At 38.9% G+C, this 12,169-nt stretch overlaps 1 protein-coding gene across 1 annotated transcript in view; it reads left to right on the forward strand.

Annotated features, from left to right (window-relative positions):
* Positions 1–12,169, forward strand: part of agla (amylo-alpha-1, 6-glucosidase, 4-alpha-glucanotransferase a) — a 39,273-nt gene that overhangs the window by 4,951 nt on the left and 22,153 nt on the right. Inside the window, exons 2-11 of the mRNA XM_054625628.1 lie at positions 431–556; positions 2,697–2,907; positions 5,251–5,420; positions 6,066–6,269; positions 7,965–8,146; positions 9,559–9,670; positions 10,249–10,375; positions 11,027–11,129; positions 11,508–11,605; positions 11,793–11,932. Coding sequence (XP_054481603.1) covers positions 469–556; positions 2,697–2,907; positions 5,251–5,420; positions 6,066–6,269; positions 7,965–8,146; positions 9,559–9,670; positions 10,249–10,375; positions 11,027–11,129; positions 11,508–11,605; positions 11,793–11,932 — 1,435 coding nt within the window. The 5' untranslated portion in view covers positions 431–468. The remainder of the gene's footprint in view (positions 1–430; positions 557–2,696; positions 2,908–5,250; positions 5,421–6,065; positions 6,270–7,964; positions 8,147–9,558; positions 9,671–10,248; positions 10,376–11,026; positions 11,130–11,507; positions 11,606–11,792; positions 11,933–12,169) is intronic.

Here is a 12,169-nt window from a genome sequence, read left to right on the forward strand (position 1 = left end):
TGTCATAGATTCTCCAAGTGTGTTGACTTCTGCTGACGAGGTGATCAGCATTCTTCTTAATGATATTCCCACATCAGCGTTTTGATGATGATGGTGGTGGAAAGGTTAAATAAATCTATTCAACAAATTTGAAAGTCAGGATTTTTTGACCCTGGATTTTTTTTTTTTCAAAAAACATTAATTTTTAAACATTGAATCAATTAGGGAAGATTAATCACAGGTCAAATGTATGTGCCGAGCCTTTAATGTTATTTAATGGTTTTAACAACCATCATTTTTTCCAGTGGAGTAAAATGGGGACATGGTACAGTTTGGGGACTCTTTCATACAGTTCAGAAACAATGAAAACTTGGTTTAATCATTTGGAAAAGTGTTTTGGGGTAAGTCAATGATAATAACTATTTAGTAACCTTTATTTTTCTCTTTTCAGGAAGCTAGGGATCAGTTAACTTTGAAGTTCTTCACAGCATGTTGCCTCAGCACCTGAAGCAGACCAGAGTCCTGATGCTCAACGACAAGGAGAATTTAGAGAGGAAACTGTTCAGACTTGAACAAGGTAATGCTTCCTTTTAACAACTGCGCTTTCTGTGTTCCACTTACTGAATGTATTAGTGAGGCTGCTCAGACCAGGCAAATTCTTAACTAGGATCTATGTTTATTGTATTTTGTTTTATATATGTTAACACATATTAGTGGTGGACAAAAAAAACAGACTTATTTTAAGGTGAATTTAGGGTATGCAGTGTAGGTGTCTTAATGTTCTACTACCCCCAACTAGTGTGCTGGGAATCGGTAATGGATGGTGTTCAGGAAGTCATTTTTTCGCGGATTGAAAAAATGTTGTATCTGGAATTCAAGTGAATGCTTCCTCAAGTATTCAAAGGTCAAGCATGAAGATTTATCCCAGTGAAACATCAGTTAGAGCATTTTTTTGCCTCTCTGATATAACATGTTTCCAAGTGATGTGGTGGTTGGTTTATAAATATGAGAAGGACTGAAGAGATTGTTCAGGGATTTGATTTGATCATTCAAAAGAAGGTGTGGCTGAATGAGCACAAGTCTCTGGAGAGTACAGAGAGATATGGAGCTGTAGAGGACTGCCGGCCTCCATCCATACATCATGAGGCTTTGTCCAGTAAGGTAGAAAGGCACTTTATAAATGCAATCCCTTTACCATAAGTAAAATGATTTTTGTTCAAATACTTGATATTTACTAAGGATAATGCAGGGAATCGGGATAGAAAAACTTTCTTTTTGACTTTGTCATAATAGTAGGATTTAACGTGGCACATGCACCTAGTAACATCATTTTGGAAGCTAGTACCAACTTTGAGTAATCACAGCACCATTACTGAATTAGAGAAACTGGCTTATACATATGGAATTTATACATATGTTGCCTGAGGAAGAGCAGCCAGCTTGGAACAAATAGCTTCCTTCCAAACAACGCCACCATCAAACTTTGGCAGTTCTATGATTCCATTCTAAACTAACAATAAACGTGGTTCAGTAGGGTGTCAGAGCCCTAATGTCGGTCCATTTGGGTGTCATGACATAAATGCAATTATGAAATCCTGCTTTAAGTAAAATTAAAATAAGTTCAAATTCAAAATAGACAGTGTGTGTGTGTGTGTGTGTGTGTGTGTGTGTGTGTGTGTGTGTGTGTGTGTGTGTGTGTGTGTGTGTGTGTGTGTGTGTGTGTGTGTGTGTGTGTGTGTGTGTGTGTGTGTTGGCTGCAGCAGTTAGTTTGGAACTAGAAGTGTACCATTTGACATTTGCAGCACTCTGAACCTGATAGGGACTTTGTGGTCTGGCTGTTATACTGGACTATATATAGACAATCCTTTTATGGTCCCCTCTGAAGGGCAAGGAAGTCTGATATTTTTTGGGCTAATATCACTATGAGTGACATATTTGTGTAATATTCCTTTTGTATATTTGAGCGCTTCAGAGCAGTCTCGTATGTTACAGTACTGATGTTGAGACTGAAGAAGGAAGCAAATAACCCAGCTCAAGGAATGTATAGTTAATTGAATATTAATCACGTACACGATTTTGGCCTCCCAAAATCAAATCAACATGATCGACTGAGATATTGATTGTTTAAAATGCATGGCCGCTAATACAAATCTCTGCTGATGCACTGAATGCAGGGGAAGCAGAACCTTATTAGAAGTCTTATTTTGACGCTAAGATTTGTTACAAACCTTTGTTGAAAGCAGTACGCTGTGAAAATGCGCTTAAAATATTTTGTCCCTAAAGCCAATGAATTATAATAAATAATCGTGATATCGATATGTATCAAAATAACCGTGCTTATGATTTTGGCCATACATTTTACAGCCCTACCAGGCTCATAATGACATTTTTTTTAATTGAAATTTATACTAACAGCTACAAAAATCACCCAAACATTAGTGGTGGGCGGTAAACTGTTTTCATCACCAACATGTATTTTGCACACACACAGTTTGGTTTAGCAGACACAGCAGGACCATGAAAAAACAACACCTAAATAACTAGGACACTCCCACGCAGTTTGGACTGTATATGGTTACGTATAGACTATACATTTTGTCATTTGGCATACCCCTTATAAACATAAGTGGCCATAAGCATTTCAACATACCAATTAACCATTCATGATTGCCATGTGTTGAAATAAAACAATAATCAAAACATTTCTGCCTCCTCAGGTTTTGAGCTCCAGTTTCGCCTGGGTCCGAGCCTCCAGGGGAGGAGGGTTGTGGTTCACACCAACTATCCACTTGAAGGACAGCAATTTAAACAAAACAACTTTCGTGTTTTGACGTGGAGCTACCCAACAGGAAAGGAGGATGACTCTGATAAGTTCTGCTCTTTGGACCTCAAGATTGCTGGGTCCTATCAGTACTACTTTGGATATGGGTAAGACCCTCATGATAATGGACTCCAGGCTCGAGTTAGTTGTCATCAGAAGGGAAATTACCACCAATACAAGAATCTGCTCTGTGTTTAGAACAGTATTACATGATATTATATCTTCTTGAATGGTTCTGTCTTTACAAAAAGTCGGACTGTTGCAGTGAATTTGTCATGGTAATAATGTGACACTGGTGTCAGTGTGTACACCATAACATGATAATAGCTAAGCATGAATGGTCATTCTAGACCTGCAAAATAGTAGATTTACAAAACATTCCCAATTCAAGATCCACTTACTAGCTTTTTCCAGAGCTTTCAACTTTATCACAGTGTTAAGTTTGGAAATCGTAATTTTGACACGACAGTCGGAACAGAAGGTGCACTAACTTAAATTAAGACCATGTGACATGGTTAAAAGTCCTTGAAAAACTGTCCAGGCATTGAAACATAGCTTTTGAGTTGCATTTATCTCCAAACATCCTTGCAACTCACATTATACTGCGGACTCCTTCATTATTTTGTGTGCCATGTGCCATACCTTCCCAGAGTTGAAAATAGGAATTGATGTCCTGCACACCTGAATATGTGTCTAATATGTGTAATATGTGACTAGTCTGGATCTTTTTGAAACAGTTTCAAGGCCTTTTTCTTTCCTACACAATACATCTAATTAAAGCATTACATTGTTTAAAAATCGTGTTTGCAATTGGGAGCATCATTCAATGTGAATAATTTTCACATTAACCATTAGGATTCCCAGTACTTGATCAATTTCTCCAAATAATGCCCATTTGGCAATTTAAGCCAACGTTTTGTTGCTGCTTGCTGTGTGCCCCCGGCCAGTTGGCGTACAAAAAGCACACGTCAACAGTGTTTTTGTGATAACTCTCACTACCAGAAGGGGTAGGCACAGGTCGCCATTGCATGCTAACCATGGGTTATTACAAAATATTAATAAAGTAAATCAAGAACCACGAAATGGCAATAGCGAGACACTAAAAAGAGACACTAAAAAGTATAAAGTAATTATTTTGAGTTTAAGAATTACCAGATAGCTCATGTTCACAGAGTACCTGAAATTGTCATCACACATCGCCACCCTCCATCAACGGCCGTAAACTTAGGGAACTTAATAAAAGCTAGACTCCTGCGCCCAGTTCTTGTTAACTTTCACATAGGAACAACAGAAAGCATCCTGACTGGAAACATTTCTAACTGGCATGGAATGTGCTCGGCCCAGAACATCAGTGGTACCCATCTACCATGCATCAGTGTATGAGGTCAGATCAGTCTCAGTATTAATGCATGCACACAGAAGGATTCACAAATGTATTTTGTGATTTATATTAAATGACTCTTTCCACAAAATTATTTTTCAATGCACAAAAGAAAAATTATCATAATGTAGAAATATAAAAAAATCCAAATATGAAAAATAAGAATCACAAATACAGTGCTGTGAAAAAGTTTTTGCCCCCTTCCTGGTTTCTTATTTTTTTGCATATTTGTCACACTTGACAATGTTTCAGATCATCAAACAAATTTTAATATTAGACAAAGATAACCCGAGTAAATACAAAATGCAGTTTTTAAATGATGATTTCATTTATTAAGGGAAAAAAGCTATCCAAACCTACCAGGCCCTATGTGAAAAAGTAACGCTGTTATTTCCAGGAGGTTCCTTTCCACCCCAAGCATAAGTTCCCACTCTGTGCATGACATAACAGTATAACGTTGTTGGGGCTAATGAGACATCTGATTGTTATTGTGATTTTTTTGATGAACATTTGGAATTATTTTCAGTACATATATTTGTGGATTTATATTACATGTGTGTGTGTACATCAGAAATATATTTTTGAATCTTATTTTATTTTATGTGGATTTGTTTTCATTTACTTAAAATGCTACCTATTCTTCTGTGCATTGGAAAAAGGGAGATAGTTATTTATGCATAAATCCAAAATACATTTTGTGACTCCGTTTGTGTTCATTATTGCTGAGATCGGTGAAATGAGGTACCTGCACAGAGTTCAATGTATACAGCAAATAATTACCACCCCTGTCTGGAAAGAGATACTGAAGTATTTGCTGTCGTACCACCAGACTACAGAGCAGCTTCTTTTCTTAGGCTGTGAGACTCCACAACTCAACCTTCATTTATAATATTGTTTTATTTTCCCTACATCACAGCTTTCTTTTCATGTTTTCCTATTATATTTTGCCTATAGTGTTATTGAATTCTGTCTGTGATACTAGTTAGTACACGTGGGAACTGGTAATGAGAGGTGTTTCTTCACATCCACTTAGTCTGGTATTTTGTATTAACATTATTTTCCCCCACAGAGATACAGAGAGGTCAGGAAGAGGATGCATTGTTGTTGACCCAGTCCTTCATGTTGGAGCGGACAATCACATCCTCCCGTTAGACTGCATCACCATCCAGACATACCTGTCCAAATGTCTGGGACACCTAGATGACTGGCCAGATAGACTGAGAGTAGCCAAGGAGTCAGGTGTGTGTATTTTATTGAATTTTTTTGTGGAAATAGGCTAGTGCCAGTCAGGCAGCAAAGCCCTGGAGTGGTTACTGACTTCAGGTGAAACAAAATTTGCAAGAGTGTTGTGATCCTCCACCTGAACCTGTGAGGTCACCTCAGGTCACAGGAACATTTTGACAGCCAGTCATTACCATTGTGGTGTATTTGAAAGTAGGGACGGGCGATTCAGTAAGTCAGTCAGTCATTTAATGATAAATAAATGAATTACTAAATAAATGCCAATATGAATAAATATTGAATTACAAGTTAAATGAAAGATAGGCTGATTTAATAACCTACGCCAGCAAACTGTTTTCAGAGAAACCAATCTGACTTCAAAATGACGGTACACCACGCTAGTGTTTTCAGATTATGTGCTGGAATGATCACACTGTATGATCATATGCATCAGGGGTTAAATCAAACAGTTTTTTTAATATATGAAATGAAAGAGATAGATATCATGTATCGCAGCATAGCATAAAGATATATATAGAGATATTATTAGTCATATCCCCATACTTCCTAGCATACAGGGTACACATTATTAATATTAGTAGAAGTATAAAACAGTATGATGCATTTGTTTAATAATAGTGTGTATGTGGGTTTCTCTCACAGGTTACAACATGATCCACTTAACGCCTCTGCAGACTCTAGGAGAGTCCAGGTCCTGTTACTCCTTGGCGGACCAGCTAAACTTTAACCCTGAGTTCAGCCCCGACGGTCAGAGCTACAGCTGGGCAGATGTGGGGGCTCTGGTGGAGAAGTTAAAGAAAGAATGGAACATGCTGTGTATCACAGATGTGGTGTATAATCATACTGGTGAGTGACTGTGTGCATATACCTATGTGTGTGTATTTATGTGTTAACAGCCCAACAACTTTTGGAAAAACATGAAGTGGGTATAAAGTGCTTCTGCATCATTATGGAGAGGCTCTTGGATTCTCATCAGGGCCAATCTATAAAACATTTCTTTTATACACATAAGCTGGGTTGCAATAACAAGTATCACTAAAATTGTCAGTGTGTTTGCATTAGTTTATCTAGATAATCTTCAATAAAAAAGAGCTCAAACTCTTAAACACCTACAGAAGGTGCCTAGTCTGACAGCAGTAAACTTTTAAACTTGGTTGTTGTTGTTGAATGGGGAAATTTGTAAAAAATAAATAAATGTGGGGCTAGTTTAACATATTATTCTTATTTAATTGTTACAGTATTTCTTTACTTACTCATTAAGCTCATTCCGGTCTTTTGGCATATTTTGACAATTTAAACAGTAAAAACATAATAAACACAAATTGATATAATATTAAATAAATATATGCCACTTCAAATGAGAGATTAGACTTTAATTTTAACTAAAGTGTTCTTGCTTAAATGCGGCAGTGCATTGGTCAAACCCACAGCAGCAAGGCATTAGATAATATTCAGAAAGTCCCTTTGACCAATAAGGATTCACATTTATTAACAATAGTAGAAGAGAAAATCTGCAGTCTGTAGTGTACTGTGAATGTCCCTACTCATTTAGGCTTTGTTCCCATGGCAGTTGAATCCATAGGATTTTTTTGTGCATGTGACTCAGATCTATTTACAGTGTGAATAGTACAAATCTCATGGAATCTGATCTTTTCGGTTGTGATTTTGGCAACATGAAAGTGCATGAAATTGGTTGCAGCTTATGTAACAAAAGGGAACACACTAACATGAAGCTGAAGTGAAAGGACACTGCAGCTCTAAAATATGAGAGTGTGTGCTCTCCTGTTTACCAATATAGTGTTATCACCTCATCTTCCCTCCCTTTCCCAGTAAAGGTCAACGGAAAAGTGAGCCTGACTAAAAGGTTAAACACTGACCTGCTGGTTGATTTACTTTCTGACTTGTGTGCCAGTCCATCTGTAGATTTGTAGATCCCTACACAGTAAGGTTCATGATCTGCTGTTGAACATAAAGCATTGTATGAATAACCATAGCATTTGCCAATATAGCTAATGCCGTAATGTCACGGGGCGGCTGTGGCTCACGAGGCAGAGCGCTTGTCCCGCAACCACAAGGCCGAGGTGTCCTTGAGCGAGACACCTAACCCCAAGTTGCTCCCCGGGGGGCTTCTTAGCAGCCCACTGCTCCTCAGGGATGGGTTAAATGCAGAAGGCAAATTTCGTGTATATATGTAACAATGTATATATGATCAATAAAAAGCAGATTTTCATAAGAAATTGGGTAAGCTCAATGATGTATGTTTATTGCAGATGCAACATAATTATTGAAATATAATTTTGTTTTCAGTAAAGGGTATGAATTTATTTTAAACATTGTCTTGTTCATTAACATTACATTCTCTGCAGCTATATACCATATATACCATTCAATCTGTCAAACAACGTTAACATTTTCTCAGCATGATTCCTTTCTGGCTCATCCTCACCGTTGTTGCCAAAGATTTTCAAGAATGCGTTCTAGCTACTTCATCTTTATGATAAATAACTAAATGTTGGTAATTCTGATTCTTTTTCTTTTCAGCTTCTAACAGTGTGTGGATCAAAGATCATCCAGAGTGTGGGTACAACCTGGTGAACTCTCCTCATCTGCGACCAGCCTGGGTCTTAGATAGAGCTATCTGGCATCTAACCACCAGAATAGCAGAGGGACGCTACAAGGCTAAGGGCCTTCCTGCTGATATAACCAATGAGAACCATCTGAATGTGAGTAAACCCAGTTCAGCTGGCCACACACTTCACAGCTGAACACACAATGAAAAGAGTGGACATGGCTGGCTTTGTGCCGTTTGAACACTAGAGAGCTGCCATAGTAAAGTCCTGTTTACTGCCATTAACATGGGTCTTGGGTGATCAGATCACAAATGAGAGGCACCCTGGGATTAGAATGTGTCTCCACATGAGTCTCCAGTGAGCACTTATGATCAGATCTCACTCCCCCAAATATATATATACAGTTAACCGTACATCATTTCCATTTGCAACGACCAAATACGTTGTTGTTTTTTACCAGTTTGTGTTTTGAATGTTTTTATTTACTTACTTGAGCCTGGCAAATGAAGCACTTAGCTAGCTGTTCTGCTCAAAGGCTGGAATGTGTTATTGCACGTTATTCAACCCATGAATTCAATCAAGAGAGACAGGTCAGATTAGAAAAAAAAACCTGTTTATTATTAACAGATGAAATGTGATGATAAAGTCTTGATAGTCTTTGGCGCTTGGAATTGTTAATAGAGGGGTGTCTGCCCTGAGCAGCAGAAAGATAAATCCCCCCCGTGCAGTCCAGACACTGGTGGTGGTGGTTGCTGATGAGGCTGATAGAATGATGAGTTGATGAAGCTGATGGAGCTGCGAAGATTGGGCGGAGACGGGTGGTGGAGGTTGCGTTACAGCAGCATAAACGTACTGAAGGTAGAGAGACAATCATATTTAAAAGAGACAACAGCAAGATGATAGGCTAACGATGTGATTGTGTCGCTGTGCTATTGGATAGAGGAGACCGGATCACACTTACCTTAATCAGTTGATTTAAGCTGTCATTCGTACACACAGCTAAAAGAATGTGGCCATATGCGACCTGATCACTCCACCCCCGAATGTGGGGTGGAGTGATCAGTTCTCAATGCGTCTTGGGTGCATTCACACCTGTACTTTGAGCTGTACACTTGTGATGAAATCACCTATGTTAGTGTCAGGTCTGAACCGGGCCCAAGCGTGACGTCCTCAGCACATCCTCAAAGGGATAACACAGAGAGACCTGATGAGTTCAATTCAACTCTAGTTACTGACTGTGTTAGAAGTACTGCATGCTTTCAGTCAGATTCCAGACTCCTTGATCCTGATGTAGGTGCATTAAACATGGGAATGAAATGATTGAATAAATAACACAGCTGCTATAGCTGACTGTTAACTTACTGATTACTTACTGTATGATATGGAACTGTGAAAACCCTGAGGATTCATTGCTAATGTTAATGTGCGTTTTATTCAGCAGCGTTTTGCAGCCCATGAAAGCTATAGTAAGAGGCTCATTTGATAATAGTGATCATCTGTGTGTTTGCGCCTCTCTCTCTCTCTCTCTCTCTCTCTCTCTCTCTCTTTATGTTGATGTGTACCAGGCCGTCCGCAGTGTGTTGTGGCAGGACGTGTATCCTCAGATCAAGCTGTGGGAGTTCTACCAGGTCAAAGTGGACAATGCTGTGGAGCAGTTCAGAACCCTACTACACAATGGTCTGTACTGTCGATCAGTGAAGATTCAAAAAAACTCTGAAAACTTTGTCATGGTTGCAAAACTTCAAAAAAGTGGCAGCGCATTAGCAGCAGCAGGCACACAACTGTTGTGTAAATCTTCTGTGTTTGGCAGTGTCAGAGCCCAATATGCAATTGCTTCAATTTCATGCGTAGCACAGAAAAAATGGCCGTCGTGTTTACGTGTGTGTTTGTTTTCATAAGAATGTCACCAACAATTTAGCCGACATGCCAAAATAACAGCAGGGTTTTCCCTACTATTAGACCAGACACAGCACATTTTTGATAACAGAGCTCTAGAATTTATCTAATTTATTTGTTTTGTTGTGTGATTTATATTTTTTACAAGAATATAAATATATACAAACTTAGTTATCATGACAGATACAGTTCTGCATGTTTTCCTTCCATTGTGTTAAATTATTTAAAACTTAGACACAAGGACAGCAAAATGTTTTGTTCAGTGCCAGATCATTGTGGCTGAACTCATCAGTTAGAAAACTGCTAGTGTGCTAATTTGATTTAGATACTATTTAAAAGACCTTTGCATGTGATTTTAGGCACCAAGCCGGACCGGAGTAAGACTGGGGGGAAGAAGGGTCTGAGGATCATTCAGGACCCAAATTACCATCGTTATGGCAGCACAGTGGACATGGACTCTGCTTTGGAGACCTTTGTACCTGACAGGTCTTACCCAACACTTCAAGCTACTGCTGTATTTGTTTTAAAGTTTTAGTGTTTTTTTGAGTTGCTGATTGAACAACCATTCAAGTCTCTTTGGTAAAACATAGAAATTACACAACTCCACCCAGGGTTCAACGCTAACATTTAGGCATCAACTTTGGGTTGCCGAACCAAAAATATGGTTGCTGTTTTGAGGGACCTTATATTTTGAGTACTTTAGATACTATGCAGTTGTACGTCAGTTTGATAATGAAACAAATATTTGCTCTACATGCTTTGCAGAATAATTTTCTGTCCAGTACAAAGATACTTCACCTCCCAAGACTTCAAAAATTCCCTTTTTTGTTTTTTGTATTTTTTGGTGCAGTTTTTCATATTTCCTATTAAATAGAGGTCGCCACTTATGGTAACCAAAGGCCAAGAATTGGTTGCCAATTTCTCATGTTTGCCAACTGCAACCTGGCAACCCTTACCGTTGAGCCCTGCTAGCATTATTTTAAAGATGTTCTAGGTGTTTTCTGTTTAGATTTTTTTATTCAGTTCATAGAAATTGAAACCAACATGGGTTTGGATCACTGCCAACAGCCCTTGCTTTTGTTAACGGAGAAAGCAGTGGTATTTTTTGTTTTATGATACCTCTCTCTCTCTCTATAGCTCCTCCCCACAGCACATTGAGGAGTGCTGTGGTAGGCTGAAACAGAAATTGAACGAGCTGAATGAAGAACAGCACAACATCATGCACCAGCATCAGGAGCAGGTAAGGCAGTGTGTAATGTACCACCAGGCAGCGTAACTGCTATATAAATAAGAATAAGAATATAGAAATAAGAATAATTAGTATGCAGCAGTGTTACAGCATGACATGACCAAGCACTAAAGGAAGGTCAGACATTTGTTTGCACATTGGAGCCAGCTGGAGCCAAATCTGACACCTGTTGGTATGGCTCTCAGTTGAGTCATGCAGGAGATTCCTCATGTCATTCATATTTATGACGTGTACTGATACTGCAGTGTCAGCCTTAGAGCAGAGTATTTGCATAAAGTGTGGAATTGGAGACACGGTGTTGGTTTCCGAAAATACTTAATGCATCCTGTTCATCAGTCACTGTTCTTTATGTTCCTTCTCTTCCTCAAGGCTGCAAACTGTCTTGTGGGAAACATATTGTATGAGCGTCTGGCCGACCACGGCCCCAAACTTGGTCCTGTTTGCAGGAAAAACCCTCTAGTTACCAGGTAAGGAATTAAAAGACATTGGTTTAAGGAGAGAGAAAAAGGATAGATACAATACAGTTGAGGTGGATGATGCAGACACAAATAAATGTTAAAGCTACATCGTATACAGATAACGGGGAAATGAGGTTCATGATAATTCCAGGAGCGAGTGTAGGTGGATCTCAGTGTTTTCATCTGTCTGTCTCAGGTACTTCACCTTCCCATATCACGACATGACTCTGGAGCAGGAGATGCAGCTGCTGGACCAGCCAGACAAGACTTGTCACTTCCTGGCTCACAACGGTTGGGTGATGGGAGACGATCCACTGCGCAACTTTGCTGAACCAGGTTAATATATTAAACTATAAGAACAGGAATAAATAAAACACATACTGTGATGAGGATGAAGAGGGGATCCTCATTCTTCCCACTGACCATGATGCTCTGTCCTGTTACATCACTTTTCATATTAGATAAAACACATTTGAAATCCTGTGTCCATTAATAGGGACCTGAGAATCTCAATGTAATATACAGCAAGCCATTTTCAGGTTATATGTTGAACAGTCTGCACTCATTAAACTG

This window comes from Anoplopoma fimbria, chromosome 3 (assembly GCF_027596085.1).
Source record: "Anoplopoma fimbria isolate UVic2021 breed Golden Eagle Sablefish chromosome 3, Afim_UVic_2022, whole genome shotgun sequence".
Lineage (NCBI taxonomy): Eukaryota > Metazoa > Chordata > Actinopteri > Perciformes > Anoplopomatidae > Anoplopoma > Anoplopoma fimbria.